Here is a 15,896-nt window from a genome sequence, read left to right as displayed (position 1 = left end):
ACCAGCTTCATAGGCAAATTGTATAACCATTATTCTAGGGATATACTTGGACACTTTTTCTGAAAAGGGAGCAGCATAAGTCTACTTTGTTCCTGGAACTGGGCACAAAATGACTAGCCATAACCACAGTCCCAGACACCTGCCTGGCTCCCACAAGCAATGATAAGTCTTGGAGACTGTGTTGTAAACCTCACACTGAAAGGCCACCATTACTGCTGGGACAGAGTTGTAGGAACAGGCTGAGAAAGTTATCCAGATATAGGAGGAAACATGGACACCACGTCAGGATGGCACAGGATCACCACTGGGCAAAAGTCAGGAGCAGAGGACTGAACTGTCAAAGCAAGAACAGATCAGCACCTGCCCGCTGAAAAGTCCAAGTGAACCAGGATTCTAGTGAGTTCACAGAGTTGACATCCGGAAGCCAGAAGCATACAGGATGCCCTGCAAAGAACCTTCGAGGTAAGACAGAATGGCAGTGAGGAAGCAATGTGGCCCAGGTGTCAGGAGTCCTTAAGATGTTCGTAGAGCTCGGTGTGGCTCAGTGGTTGAGCATCCACCCATGAACCAAGAGGGCCCTGGTTTGATTCCTGGACAGGGCACGTGCCCAGGTTATGGGCTCAATCCCCACAGAGGACATGCAGGAGGCAGCCAATCAATGATTCTCTCTCATCATTGATGTTTCTATCCCTCTCTCCTCCTTTCCTCGCTAAAAAATAATAATAATAATAATTAAAAAATCAATAAAAACATTTAAAAAAAGATGTTCTTAGCAGAATGACTTCACGATGGAGCATGAGCTAGTATCAAAATGCCACCACCCTCACCCCAAACATAAAGAAATGCAAGATAAAGTCATATTAAAGTCCTATAAATATATTGCTGAGCTCAAAACAAAGAACGGCATTTTCTAGGTGCTAAAGATAAATTGGGACTGAAGCCATGAGACCCCTAGAGGTACCAGGACCAGATCTGTATCTGGCAGGCCTCTGGGGAGCCAAAGGTGGCCAGTCTGACCTCATGCACTGTTACCTGAAGTTGTAGCCAGGGTACAAGGATTCACTGGTATTCTTGTCGTCAAGGCGTCGGAAACTGTATTTTGGACGGCAGTGATGGGACCAACTATCCAGGTTGCAGTCCCAGTTAATCTCAATGCCCATGATTCCCCCCTGAAGAAGACAACAAGAAGCTATCTCTAAGTCCTGCTGGGCGTGGGGTGCAGCTACCAGACATCTCCCTGCATAGTGATGATCACTGAAGGAAAGGACTTACATGATTCTTCAGCCACCCCATCCTCCTCAATTCAAGGTGACCTTTTTCTCCTCTGAACATCTAAGGAATCTCTTCCTTTCTACAAACGTATTTTGAGCACTGACTATCATATTTCATTGAATCTTCACTGAATCTTAGACACTATTGCTTGTAAGACATAATTTTTTTATGTTCCTCTAAGAAGAAAATGCTGTCAATTAAAATGTGAGACTCCATCAGTTGAAATCACTTCCTGATTTCAGAACTATCAGAATGTGAAAAAATGTCTTTGAATCATGAAATATGGCATTTCGAGAAAGTATGCTAGAAGCTAGGGATACAGCGATGTGGAATTGGCAGCCTCTGACTTGGAGAAAGGTAAAAATAATACAGAATAATCACAATTGTTATTTATTGCCAGGCACTAAACCAAGCACTCTACATATTATAGTGACTATCTAATGTTTTTGTCATTCATCATCCAAAGAGCCAGGAAATGCAAGGAATTTAGCTCTGGAGGTGGAAAAGGCGAGGAAATGGATTCTCCCGCTGGAACCTTTGGTGGGAGCCTCACCCTGTTGCTAACCTGATTTCAGCTCAGTAAAACTGACTTTGGACTTCTGATCTCCAGAAGTGTGAAAAAAAAAATGTGTGTTGCCCTGCCTGGGTGGCTCAGTTGGTTAGAGTGTTGCCCCAATACACCACAATTTGAGTAGACATTTCTACAAAGAAGGTACACAAATGCTTAGTAAGGATATGTAACATGTTCAATATCTCTAGTCACTAGGGAAATGCAAATCAAAAGCACAATGAGATACTTCACCCTACTGGCATAGCTATAATCAAAACAGACAATTAAAAAGATGGCAAGGGCACATACAAGAATCAACCAATGAATGCATAAATAAGTGGAACAGCAAATCAATCTCTCTCTCTCTCTCTCTCTCTCTCTCATAAATAAATAAATAAATACATAAATAAAAATTTTTAAGCGACCAAGTTGTGGTCACTTATTAAAGCAGCCTCAGGAAATTAATGTACCAAGTATCTCACGCCTGGGATAGGGCACATGCCCAGGTTATGGGCTCAATCCCCACAGAGGGCTGGGACCATAATTTTCTTATCTTGACTTCCCCATTCTTCAGGATAGCACCACACATGTAGTTGATTCTGTCAATCATTCTCCTACTGGCCTTATGTACCATGGAATTCTGCATGAGTTAGAGGAGTCCAGTACCTGGACTGGGAGAGGGCGCAGTCTGGGCAAGGGACCCCTCCAGTGCATGAATGTCATGCACCGGGCCTCTTATTGGGGGTAGTACCAGGAAAGGGTGGAGAGAATTGGAAGAGGGCACCAAGAACAATCTGCTTTTTATTACCTGGGATTATTGTGAAAGTACTTGGCATCATGGATGGATTTACTAAATGCTCAATAAAGGGAACCATATTATTAAGACCCAGTGGCTCAGCCCCTTGGCCATTTGACATCTTCCATTCCCCTCACACAACTTCCCCCACAAACCTCATGGTACGAAGGCACCACCAACCTTAATTGCCACTTCTGAAAAGTTATCTCCTGTTTCTTGGAAGATATCTCCTAGTCGGAAAATAGGACACTGTGGATTCTGAGTCTTGTGATAGGTGCAAGTGATGTTTAAATCTGGCAAGATGTTTCTCCTGCACATAATGAAAAGCAAACAAACACTTCCATTGAACATTTGCATAGGAATGAGCCAGTGTGGTGACTGGGCTCCATGAGGGCCCCCAGTGGTCCCCACCTCTGTGTATTTATACCCTCGTGTAGTCCCCTCCCACATAGTAGCAGGATTGGTCTGTGACCAGTAGCACATGGCAGAAGTGATGGTATGTCACTTCCAAGGTTAGGTTATAAAAGACTGCGACTCCCATCTTGGTTACTGTCTTGCTTGCTTGCCCTCTGTCTCTCTTGGATCATTTGCTGCGGGGGAAGCCAGCAGCTGTGTCCTAAGAACTCTCAGGCAGTGCCAGGGAGAGGCCCACATAAGTGAGCTTGGATTCTCCAGCCCTAGTCAAGCCTAGAGTGACTCCAGCCTCATTGAGAGCTCAGCTGCAACCTGAGAGGCCCTGAGCCAGAACCACCCAGGCAAATCTTTCCCAGATTCCTGGTCCACAGAAACTGTGGAAGATAATAGATGTTTGTTGTTTTAAGCTTCTAGCTGTTCGGGTAATTTGTTACACAGCAGCAGATAACAATATGGTCAGACACTCTGGTCACTTACGTGGTGTAATTGTGGCCAGGGAAGTCGATATTATTCTTGATGAGCACAGTGAAGTTTTCAGCACTGTTCAAGAGCGCAGGCCTGAGTGAGAGACATGCACAATGGAGATCAATGACTACAGGGACGGAGGGAGGAAGTGGGTCAGTGGGACCAGCGGCTTCTGGTCCCTTGCTTGGGTCATTGCAATGAGTGAAAAGAAATGCAATCTAGTTGGCAAAATGTTCTAAAAGTCTCCAGCTTCTCCAGTAAGAATTTCTCCCTTCTTGTTGGGAGAAGAGACCCTATGGCAGTTCTCAGTGATATAATTGTATGTTTAGGTATGTGCCGTGGTGTGCTGATAAATCAACACGCTCTTCAGGGAAAGAAAAAAAAAAGCTCTGATGTGTAGCATTTACTGATAATTGTGGTATAACTACTCCTACCATGTCTGATTTCAGGCTACTAGTGGGACATCTTTGAACTTGGAGTTGGGAAGGGATGCACATAATTGGCTCAGAGGCGGTACAAGCCAACTCCATCATACCCCCCTCATATCTTTTCCAAAAGGCTGGTGTTCCTGGAGGGCTGGGACCATAATTTTCTTATCTTGACTTCCCCATTCTTGAGGACAGCACCACACACATAGTTGATTCTGTCAGTCATTCTCCTAGAGGCCTTTTTTTTTTTTTTTTAAATATATTTTATTGATTTTTTACAGAGAGGAAGGGAGAGGGACACAGAGCTAGAAACATCAATGAGAGAGAAACATCGACCAGCTGCCTCCTGCACATCTCCTACTGGGGATGTGCCCGCAACCCAGGTACATGCCCTTGACCGGAATCGAACCCGGGACCCTTCGGTCCGCAGGCCGACGCTCTATCCACTGAGCCAAACCGGTTTCAGCTCCTAGAGGCCTTATGTAACATGGAATTCTGCATGAGTTAGAGGAGCCCAAATTCTAGACTGCAGGAAGGTCTACCCACCATCCTTCTATCTATTTATTCAACAAATAATTATTGGACTGAGCATGAGACTGGGTGTTGGGGATGTAGTGATGAACAAGATAGTTAAGGTTTTTGTACTTATGCAGTTAACAATCTCTGAAAGATGGAGAGAACTGGCTGTGGATTTAAAAGGTGCCGCTGGGCCCTAGCTGGTTTGACTCAGTGGATAGAGCATCAGCCTGCAGACCAAAGGGTTCCGAGTTTGATTCCAGTCAAGGGCACCATATCTCGGTTGCAGGCTCCTCCTCTGCCCGGGCCCTGGTCAGGGTGTGTGCGGGAGGCAACCAATCAATGTGTTTCTCTCACATTGATATTTCTCTCAGTCTTTCCCTTTCTCTTCCATTCTCTCTAAAAATCAATGGAAAAATATCCTCCGGTGAGGATTAAAAAAGAAAAAGTACAGCTGGTACGCTGTTACCTGGCAGGCCTGAGTAGGTGGAAGATATCCTATATAATAAAAGGCTAATATGCAAATCGACCAAATGGCAGAATGGCCAGTGGCTATGATGCACACTGACCACAAGCGGGCAGATGCTCAATGCAGGAGCTGCTCCCTGGTGATCAGTGTGCTCCCACAGGGGGAGCACCACTCAGCCAGAAGCCGGGCTCACAGCTGGTGAGCACAGCAGGGGTGGCGGGAACCTCTCTCACCTCCACAGCAGCGCTAAGGACCCCTTAGGGGATATCTGTGTGAGCAGGCCTAAGTTGGCAGGTGGACATCCCTCAGTACCTGGACTGCGAGAGGGCACAGGCTGGGCGAGGGACCCCCCCCCCAGTGCATGAATGTCATGCACCGGGCCTCTAGTATATATATATATATATATATATATTGGGGGTAGTACCAGGAAAGGGTGGAGAGAATTGGAAGAGGGCACCAAGAACGATCTGCTTTTTATTCCAGGACTTGCAGAGCCCAACTTTGGCTTTATTTAGGACACAGCTATAGAGAACAGTCTAATTTTTGCCTGTTCAGCATCCATTCCCCCTCTGTCAATAGCCCTTCAATTCTCTCCCTTTGGGGAAGCCAGTTCTCTTCCACTCTCAGCTCAGAGGGTTGGGTGGGAATGAGTCCATGTCCTGCTCATCGCTACAGCTCCTGGAGTGTGCAAGTGACCCAGAGCTGGCCAAACAGTGTAATCCAATCTCCTTGGCCACAGTGATAGGTTCAGATTGTTATGTGACTTGGGCCAATGAGAACATTCCAGGGCTTTTGTAGGAACTATTGGGGGTGAAGGGGGGAGAAGTAATTTTCTTTTGGACTATTAGTAGTAAGGACAGTAAAAATCTTGAGTTCCCCCACACCACAGCGTGAAGAGAGCTAAATGGAAGAAAGTATAATTTCAGGGGAGGAAGAGAGAGAATCTTAATGACATTATTTGAAACCTGTAACAAGCTTTACTTGAAGCCATACTTCTGAACTTCTCAATGTCAGGAGTCAAAAACACAAGCCAAAAAGTAACACTCTTTTTCTGAAGCCAGTTTAAATTGTATATCTGTCACTTGCACAAAAGAAAATCTTATTTATAACAAATGCCTGCTATGTGCTGGACCATTTGCCTTTAGAACATTCTAGATCCCATGATTCCTAGGCAACACTCTAATTAGAATCAGAGGACTATAGGATCCTAAAACTTTAAGGATCAAAGCCCTTTATTCCTCTCTCATGATACTTACAGTTTTCTACCTTGAATTACAACTCTGCACATATATCTATCTCTTTTATTTGACTGCAATAGCCTTATCTGGGTCATTTTGTATTTTACATGAAATTTAGCACCGCCTGGCCTGGCCAGTGTGGCTCTGTGGTTGAACGTCGACCTATGAACCAGGAGATCATGGTTTGATTCCCAGATTGTGGGCTCAATCCCCAGTATGGGGTATGCAGGAGGCAGCTGATCAATGATTCTCTCTCATCATTGATGTTTCTGTCTCTCCCTCTCTCTTTCCTCTCTGAAATCAATAAAAATATATTTGGGGGAAAAATTTGGCACAGCCTTTTGTATATAGTTACACATGACATAAATATCTAACACCTACTGCATGGTCATAGATGTGTTGAAGGAATGAATGATTGCATAAATCATTTTACTAATTCTAGAACCCATGCTCATATGACATATGAGGAAACAAGTTCAGGAACTTGCTTGCCCAAGGTCATGTAGAATTGCAGCAGCACCTTGGAGATGCACAGTACCAGTATTTATCTGGTGAATGAGTTGGTGGCAGAGCCAGGAGGCCCCTTGCCTTGAACCAGGAGGACCTGGGTGTAGGCTAATGTCCCTGAGCAATTCCTTCTTTGATAATGAATCTTCCTTGACCTAGAAATGAACCTGAGTGGTGCCATTAACTGATTGAGGGTAAGACAGGCTGACACTGCCTAGTGCTTCCTACTCTAATGTTGAGAACCTTTACCTGGACCTTCTAAAAAGTTAGTTTGGGGAACTCTTTGCCCCACAGGTTCTGGTGGTGTGACCCTGAGTCACATTTGTCTAATGCTATGCTGTCCAGGATAGTCCAACATCCCCTAGGCAAGTGTGACTAATTACATTTAAATTAAATTAAATTCAGTGGCTCAGTTGTAGTAGCCACATTTCAAGTGCTCAATAGCCACATGTGGCCACCGTATCAGACAGCACAGAAAGAGAATATTTCCATCTTTATGGAACGTTCCACCGACAGTGCTAGTCTAGAACCACCAAACTTCTATGGGCAGATCGTGTGTGTGTGTGTGTGTGTGTGTGTGTGTGTGTGTGTGTTTGTGTATGTTATTGAGCACTTACTATATGCCAGGCACTGGGCTCACTTTGCAATCACAATAAAGTATCTCATTTGATTCTCACATCAGTCCACTGAGGTAGGTGCAATTATTATCGTCGACTTACAGATGAAAAAAATTAAAGTTCAGAGAGGTTAAGCAACTTGCCCAAGGTCACACAGCAAAGAAGTATTAGAGTCAGGATTTGAATCTAGGTCTCTATTCTCTGCTGAAATGCATCAGTCCCTGTGGTTTCTGAGATTTAAATCAAGCTCTGCCTCTGGACCTGACCTTGTGTGTTAAAGAGAAGTCACTGCCCTGCTGGTCTGGCTCAGTGGTGAGCGTCAACCCCATGCACCAACAGGTCACCAGTTCAATTCTGGGTCAGGTCACATGCCTGGGTTGTGGGCTTGATCCCAGTAGTAGGGATGCAGGAGGCAGCCGATCAGTGTGATGTTTCTCTCTCATAGATGTTTCTATCTCTCCCTTTCCCTTCCTTTCTCTAAAAAGAAAAAAAAAAATCAGTAAAAACATTTTTTTAAAGAGAAGAGTCACTACAGTGACCACCAAATCTGTCACTGTGATCATTTAATATATATATATATATATATATATATATATATATATATATATATATATATATACATACACACACACACACACACACACACACACACACACATTTTTATTGACCTCAGAGAGGAAGGGAGAGGGAGAGAGAGAAACTCAATGATGAGAGAGAATCATTAATCACCTGTCTCCTGCATGCTCCCTACTGGGGATCAAGCCTGCAACTGGGAAATATGCCCTGATCAGGAATAGAACTTTGACCTCCTGGTTCATAGGTCGACCCTCAAGCACTGAACCACGCTGGCCAGGCTTTCACTGTGATCATTTAAGAAAACGTCCCTTCTCTTCTTCCCTTCCATTTCTTTTCCTTCCTTGCCCCTTCCTTCCTTTTGTTTTTTCTTCCCTCCTTGTCACCTCCCCATCCTTAATCCCTGAGTATGGACACTGACAAGTCAGAATGGACCCTGCTATAGCACTGGAGTAGGGGCTGGAGGTGCCCTGGAACATGCTAGCACAGAAAGGAGGCAGGGGCACTCTAGAGTGTTCAGGGAAGTAGCTATTTATCAGTCAGTACAGAATTATTTTAATATTTTAACTAGCATGGCCCTCCCAGAGACCACCCGTGTGCCTGGCACGGGGTCCCCAAGCCAGTAGGACCCAGGATATTGTGGGACTGCCCTGAGAAGAGAAGCTAGATCAGCGCCTAGCAAGGCCTCACCTACTCACTGCTGAGGGCCACAGGTCAGTCCCCACCCTGCAACTTACTGGGGGGGCTCTTCCGTTGCCTCGGTGGGACACCAGGCAGAGACTTCACAGGTCTTCTTCGGAGACAACAGATTATACCGTATACACTTTCCCGTCTGGATTCCTGCAGGGTCAAGGGGTCACAGAAGCACACGTGTGAAAGAACTGTGGGAGGAAACTCTCAACCCAAGCAGGAGACCATGCTTTTCAGCTCAAGCAGTTTCAGTTTCAATAAAACCCCAACTGAACCACAAGCTTATTAAGCTGGCCAAGCAACATATCAAACGGTAGTCATTTTTTAAAAAATCATCAGAGAGAACATAGGAAGACCATGGATGCTGTTGGCTTGTTTGGCTTCTTTGAAAGAAAGATGCTTGAGAGGGGAGCTGGACAGGGTGTATTCTCTGAACTGGGAAAATGGACTAGAACTTGGCTTCTTATGGGGCATCTGAGTCCCTCGAGGAGTGTACAACATGTGTCAGGGATGTGCAGAATTGCAGAATAAACATGGCACACCTTGCCTTGGTCAGTGTGTTCAGTGGTTAGAGCGTCAGCCCGTGCACTGAAGGGTTGTGGGTTCGATTACCAGTCAAGGGCATATACCTGGGTTGGAGGTTTAATCCCTGGCCCTGGTCCACGTGCGTTCAGAAGGCAACGGATTGATGTGTCTCTCTCCTGTTGATGTTTCTTTCTTTCTCCCTCCCTCCCTAACTCCCGTCCACTTTCTAAAAATCAATGGGAAAATATCCTCAGGTGAGGATTCAAAACAAAACAAAACAATAAAACAACAACAAAAACACGGCACAGCTTCCTGGAGCATCAGGGTCAGTTAAAGATTCCCGAGGGCAAAGTTAAATAGCAAGTAATGTTAAAATGATCTCTATACCAACTCAGACACACATGTATTATGGAATAAGAATGCAACATTCATAGGCCCTTAGTGTTAGTTTTATAACCACTGATATTTTTTCTTTTCTTTTTATTCTTTTATTTGGTAATTTTATTGTCATGTGCTCTTTATGTTAAAACAGGAAACATGGAGCCTGGCCGGCGTAGCTCAGTGGTTGAACATTGACCTATGGAGCATGACCTATGAACCAGGAGGTCACTGTTGGATTCCTGGTCAGGGCACATGCTCCGGTTGTGGGTTCAATCCCCAGTGTGGGGCGTGCAGGAGGCAGCCGATCAATGATTTCTCTCATCATTGATGTTTCTATCTCACTCTCCCTCTCTGAAATGAATAAAAAATATATATTAAAAACAAAACAGGAGACGGAAATTCTGCAGGTTAATTTGTGTATGGTCCCCAGGTGTCATAAGGGTACAAGTTCAAGCTCCTCCACCTTCATGGAAATTCAAGACAGAAAGTTTAGTATACTCTGATGATACTATAGGCCGTTTGATTTTTCCGTCAGGTAGAACCCTGAAGGTGCTAATTTTGCAAGGTTTTTAGGAGCTCTCCTCCTCACTGGGGAATTAAAGTCACATTCACATCAGCAGCTGGTCCTCTGAGGACACAGCCAGACTCACCCATGGTCTGCTGAGGGTGGAAGAAGGCAGCTGAGAGCCAGAGTTAAAGATCTCAACTTTAGGACACTGCGAATGTCACCAGCATGCCAGACCATTCATCCCCATGGTCCCAAAAGGAGACAGAACGTACCTTTGCTCTGCGGGTCCAACCATCCCTTGTTACAGTCCTGGTCAGAGTAACAGAGTGTCCTGCGGGTAGGGTGCTGCCAAGAGAAGGACAGGGTAGCGAGGAGTGAGTATCGAGTGCCCCTAAGATATGGAAAAGCAGCTGTCCTGTGTTCACACAAAAACTTGTACACAGATGGACACAGCAATTCATAATAGCCAAAAAAGTGGAAACAACCCAAATATTCATCAACTAATGAGTGGACAGGTAAAATATAGTACATTTATACAGTGGAATATTATACAACCATGAAAAGGAATGAAGTACTACTGGCTCATGCTACAACATTGGCAAACCTTAAAAACGGTGTGATAAGTGAAAGAAGTTAGACACAAAAGACCACAGATTGTAGGATTCATTTATGTAAAATATCCAGAATAGGCAAATCCTCAGAGACAAAAAGCAGATCTGTGGTTGCCAGGGGCTGGGGAAGGGGGAATGGGGAGAGACTGCTAATGGATATGAGGTTTCTTTTTAGGGTGATGAAAATGTTCTGAAATGGTGATAGTTGCACAATGTTGTGAATGTACTAAACCACTGAATTGTACACTTTAAAATGGCGGGGTTTTGTCTGGCTGGTATGGCTCTGTTGTTGAGCATCGACCTATGAACCTGGAAGTCATGATTCTATTCCCAGTCAGGGCACAGGCCTGGGTTATGGGCTCAATCCCCAGTGTGGGGCATGCAGGAGGCAGCCAATCAATGAGTCTCTCTCATCATTGATGGTTTTTTCTCTCTCTCCCTCTTCCTTCCTCTCTGAAATCAATAAAAATATATTTAAAAAATAAAATAAAATGGTGGGTTTTGTGGTATATGAATTATATCTCAATAAAATCTAAAAATAAATAAAAATCGAAAACTCGGAAGTCAGGGCAGCCTGGGGCCACTGGCAGGGACAGCCCTCGGTGTGCAGCCAGAGGCCTGGTCCAAGCGGCTCTGTGGCTGCAGAACTGAATGAAGCAAATGGCATGAAGGCTCAGCAACCGATATGGAAATAAGGGGCGCCAGCCGGCCCAGTCTCCTGGCCTGAGAAAATGAGGTCTCAGGACTGATAGCGGAGGACAGAGGAGGGAAAAGAGAAACGTGATGACTTGGCTTCTGTATTCAACTTCCCATTTCCTCGGGAGCAGGTTCACTGGCCAGTCTTAGGGAGACCAGGATGTGACACAGCCGCTAAGAACATAGCCGCTGCTCATTATCTATCTCCTGTGCAGTGCGTGGCTTTTACAGGGATTCAGCAGGACCTCTGCGCCATTGTCTAGCTGCATGACTGGTCAAGTCCCTGCACCTCTCTCAGCCTCAGTTTCCTCCTCCGTAAAAGGAGGGTGAACAGATCTGCCTGAAGTGGTTGCTGTGAAGATGAAATGAGCATTATTGACACAGACAAAGGGAATGTTAGCCTGGTTCCAGGGTTAGGTGGACACAACAGCGAAGACTGCCATAGGAGAGAGCAGATCTACCCCGAGCTCTCAGACACTCAGACCTTGTCACCTGTGTGGGCTGTTAAGCAAGACCCACGGGCAAGGCTGGTCCTCCCTCAGGCAGGAGACCTGCTCGATAGCATCCCAATGCTGCACCCCTCGGTGCTGGGATGGTCCCTGGTAAAGCACAGGCATTACCTGAGTGGGCAATGGCAGGAAGGTGCGAGGAATAGGTAATATCTTGTAACACATCGCTCTAGATAAACTTACCAGAATATCTAGTTATCCTCATAAAGAACAGAGGGCAGGACTGGGAAGGGACAGAGTAGGACAAATACATTTTTTTTAGAATGCATAAGAATTTTTCTTTGGTTTTTAATAATTATAAATGTAATGCATAGAATATAGCTATGTATCAGGAAATACTTCTTTTTTTCAATTACTTTTTTTAAATCCTCACCTGAGGATATTTTTTCACTGATTTTTAGAGAGAGTGGGGAAGACAGAGAGAAATATCGATGTGAGAGAAAGTCAGCGATTGGTTGCCTCCTGCTCGCTCCCTGACCAGAGCCTGGTCCTTGACCAGAATGGAACCCGGGACACATTGGTCTGCAGACCAATGCTCTGTCCACTAAGCTGAACTGGCTAAGGCAGGACAAATACATTTTGATAGGGAAGAAAGTTTTTCAGAAAGAGGTAGGGGAAGGTCAAGAGTCTGGAGAGGGCAAAGTCAAGTTGGGAAAGACTACATGGGTGGTGGTGGTAGGGAGACAGGTAGCATTTACCTGATGCAGAGACTGAAAGGCTAGGAAGTGGGGTGATAATAAATAAGCAAAAAGAAGTGCAGTGAGAAGGCAAATGAGAGCTGTGTGACAATGTTCCCAGACAGACAGTTCGCAGTCGTTCGTAGTAGGAAAAGCCAGGAAAGAGAATGCCTGCGTTCTAAACAGGGCTCTGCCTGCAGCAAGCTGTGCAACTTAACCTGTCTGATCTGCGTCTGACCTGTAAAATGGGGCTGGGAATGCTGTTACCCTCCTAAATTTGTGAGGCTCCACTGAAATATGAAATGCCGCACAAATGCCAAAGATCAGTGTTGTCAGGAGCCATGCGGGAGGGAGCCATGGAGGAAGCAGGCCTCTAGCCTGCACAGGTGCCTAGTACCTGAGCTGGAGACGGGACAGGCAAAGATGGGGCGGCCCCAGAGAGAGAACTGCAGTGTCTTCTGATGCAGCCCAGACCCACACTCAACAAAGGAGGCTCAGTAATGTTTGCGAGCTGGAAGACATATCAGATCTCAATTCCCACATTCTCCCACCCTTTCTCTTGCCTGAGTCTCCTCCAGAACTCTTATCACCAGTCTAACTGCTCTGGGTCCCTTTCTTACCTCTGAACACTGCCTCTGCACCTGGCCCTTTGTCTTGAGAAAGTTTGTCATCACAAAGAAGGAATTCCCCTGCGGAGAAAAAAGGAGAGAAGTTCAATGCAAAGCCTTTGAGAACAGAAACTATTTAATCTTAATCATCCAGCTTGCTAAGTGCCTGGGGGCGAACCCTTCCACTCTGCTGACCTTCAGTCTGGAAATCAGGATCTGGGAGCAAACTTGGGACTACATGGAGGACTTAATATCAAAACTGGATGAGCCGCCCTGCTGAGCCGAGAGAGAGCAGAGGCACATGGAAACTGATTGAGGATTCCTTTTCCATTCCAGCTTCCCAGTAAAAACCCGTTAAGTTGAAACTCAGGAGACCCGGGGAGGCAGAACTGGGGGTGTTTGTTGGCTTCAGCAGAGTGCTGTTCAGATTATCTAGGACTTTAATAAAAGGGCAATAGGACACCCCACCACCTGGGAAATAGCAGGAGAATTTAATGACCCGCTGTTAGCAACAAACAGATAACAGCTTAGTTTTTATGGTTTTACAAAGCTCCCAGAGGCCCTTTTGTCTCTCCGGCCTCCCACATGTTCTCGAGTCACCTTCGACTTCTCCATTTTGACAATTCTAATTTCATTTTCTCTTCTTGCGAATTTAGGCAGCCAGATGCCCTTTCTGTGTGATCCACACCCTTTCTTTCTTTGTCCTTTGTATCCTTCCTTAAACACCAAGAGTGTTTTCCTGGAGACAGTTTGTTGACAAAGTGCCACACAAACAATACAGAAGGGCTGGTCCTCTCCAGGCGGTAAGTTATTTGTCGGTCTGAATCTAGGCAGCCCTTGCTGACTCCTTTGGCCCTGCTCCTAAAAAGCGGTGTGGAACTCAAAGTGTGAGTGAATCCAGTCATGTTTTAAATACACCAGGACACACAGCTATTTTGAGAAGCCCTGGAGCACTTGATAAAGCAAAGAATCATCTCCTTTGAGCTGTTAGATCTGACCCAGTTTTGCAATTTTTAGGTTTTCTCTGTTGGTATTTTCACAGAGCTTTTTAAATAGGGCCAGTATTTTTCTGGAGTAAGGCTCTAGGTCCCAGGGCTGGGGCCAGGGAGAAGGGTACGAGGCTCTGGTGACAGTGAGCAGGGATGCGTCCTGGGAGGATGCTGAGCAGTGCTCACCTGCACGGGGAAGGTGTAATCTGCCGTGTCGAAGACTCTGTACACCTCCTCTCCATTCTCCAGAATCTCCTCTCTCACCTCCGCTATGCCTTTCACCTTGGTGTGCACAGAACTGATCAGAGGCTCTTTCCGCTGGTACCGCTTGTCACACAACAGAGCATAGCTGAGTGGCGGACACAGAAAAGCATTAGTGGTTTTCTCAAGGGAGGCCCAATGCTGTGGTTTTGGATGGAGGCTGCCTCCATTCCAATCCTAGCTTTGCTAGGGAACTTTGGGCCAGCGACTTGCCTTGTCTGCGACTCATTTTCCTCATGTATAAGATGGGAAGAATGGTTATACCTACCTCGTAGGTGTTAGATCTGATCAAATACTAGAATGGATATTCCCTTCCCTGGGAAACTGACCTTTAGATCATTTCACAATCAACATTCCTTTTCACTTAGACCACATTCCATTTGCTAAGACCAGTAACTTTCCCCTCCAGACTTGCCCAGGATCAGGACCTGTCCAAAGAATTCACTGCTGAAAAAGCCTAGAGTCCTTTAAAATCTTTGACACCCACCCCTGGGTGCTGGCATCATTTTGGGGCTCAGCCATCTGGTTTCCAGGTGACCTAATCTACACTAATAAAAGATAAACATGCAAATTGACTGTAACTTTGCTACACCTTAAGCCACACCCACCAGCCAATGAGAGCGACTATATGCAAGTTAACCCAACCAAGATGGTGGCCTGCAGCCATGGAGCTGGAGCAAGCAGAAGGCTTGGTTGCCCCAGTGATGGAGGAAGCCAAGCTTCCAGCCTGCCGAGGCCGGCTCTGAGCTCCACTGAAGGCAACAAAGTTTCAATTATAGAAGATAAATAAACCCCAGATACCTGCTTTCAGCCGGCCCGTGGCCATGGAGCTGGAGCAAGCAGGAAGCTTGGGTTGCCCCTGGCAATGGAGGAAGCCAAGCTTCCCACCCGCCCTGGCCGGCTCTGAGCTCTACTCAAGGCTACAAAGTTTCAATTATAGAAGGTAAATAAATCCCAGAATTTAAAAAAAAAGAAAAAAAGGAGAGGCTGGGAGCTTCCATCGCCAGGGGGCTTGGCCAGCCTAAAAACGGCCTTCAGCCCGTCACCCAGACTGGCCAGGCACCCCAATGGGGACCCCTCACCCTAAAGGGGGTATGGCCAGCCTGAAAACAGCCATCAGCCCCTCACCCAGGCTGGCCAAACCTCCATGGGGTGAGGGTCCCCAATGGGGGAGGGGAGCTTGACTAGCCTGCAAACACCCATCAGCCCCTCACCCAGGCTGGCCAGGCACCCCAGCAGGACCCCCACCCTGATTCGGGACACCCTTCAGGGCCAACCAGCCAGCCCCCACCCATGCACCAGGCCTCTATTCTATATAATAAAAGGGTAATATGCAAATTGACCCTAACAGCAGAATGACTGGGAATGACTGGTCACTATGACACACACTGACCACCAGGGGGAAGATGCTCAATGCAGGAGATGTCCCCTGGTGGTCAGTGAGCTCCCACAGGGGGAGCTCTGTTCAGTCACAAGCCAAGCTGGTGGCACAGCCTCTCCCACCTCCTCAGTAGCACTAAGGATGACCGACTGCAGCTTAGGTCTGCTCCCTGCTGGTAAGTGGACATCCCCCGAGGGCTGCCGTGCTGCCAGAGG

The 15,896-nt window shown here is 46.2% G+C and overlaps 2 protein-coding genes across 5 annotated transcripts in view; one reads left to right on the top strand and one right to left on the bottom strand.

The window, feature by feature from the left end:
- The window catches only part of IFT81 (intraflagellar transport 81), a 192,661-nt gene that overhangs the window by 84,664 nt on the left and 92,101 nt on the right, over nucleotides 1–15,896 (top strand). The gene's annotated exons all lie outside the window — the stretch shown is intronic.
- LOC138997936 (P2X purinoceptor 7-like) overlaps nucleotides 1–15,896 on the bottom strand; it is a 41,020-nt gene that overhangs the window by 13,528 nt on the left and 11,596 nt on the right. The window contains exons 2-8 of one of the 2 annotated variants that reach the window (XM_070399906.1): nucleotides 14,226–14,388; nucleotides 13,063–13,131; nucleotides 10,222–10,294; nucleotides 8,583–8,685; nucleotides 3,510–3,590; nucleotides 2,799–2,928; nucleotides 1,033–1,169 (exon numbers count right to left, since the gene is read on the bottom strand). In XM_070399906.1, coding sequence (XP_070256007.1) covers nucleotides 1,033–1,169; nucleotides 2,799–2,928; nucleotides 3,510–3,590; nucleotides 8,583–8,685; nucleotides 10,222–10,294; nucleotides 13,063–13,131; nucleotides 14,226–14,388 — 756 coding nt within the window. The remainder of the gene's footprint in view (nucleotides 1–1,032; nucleotides 1,170–2,798; nucleotides 2,929–3,509; nucleotides 3,591–8,582; nucleotides 8,686–10,221; nucleotides 10,295–13,062; nucleotides 13,132–14,225; nucleotides 14,389–15,896) is intronic. The other variant, XM_070399907.1, reaches the window with a different exon arrangement.

This window comes from Myotis yumanensis, unplaced genomic scaffold (genome assembly GCF_028538775.1).
Source record: "Myotis yumanensis isolate MYYU_CA2020_CCGP unplaced genomic scaffold, mMyoYum1.0.hap1 SCAF_19, whole genome shotgun sequence".
Taxonomy (NCBI): domain Eukaryota; kingdom Metazoa; phylum Chordata; class Mammalia; order Chiroptera; family Vespertilionidae; genus Myotis; species Myotis yumanensis.
Note: the sequence above shows the minus strand (reverse complement) of the source record. Positions and strands in the feature narration are given on the sequence as shown.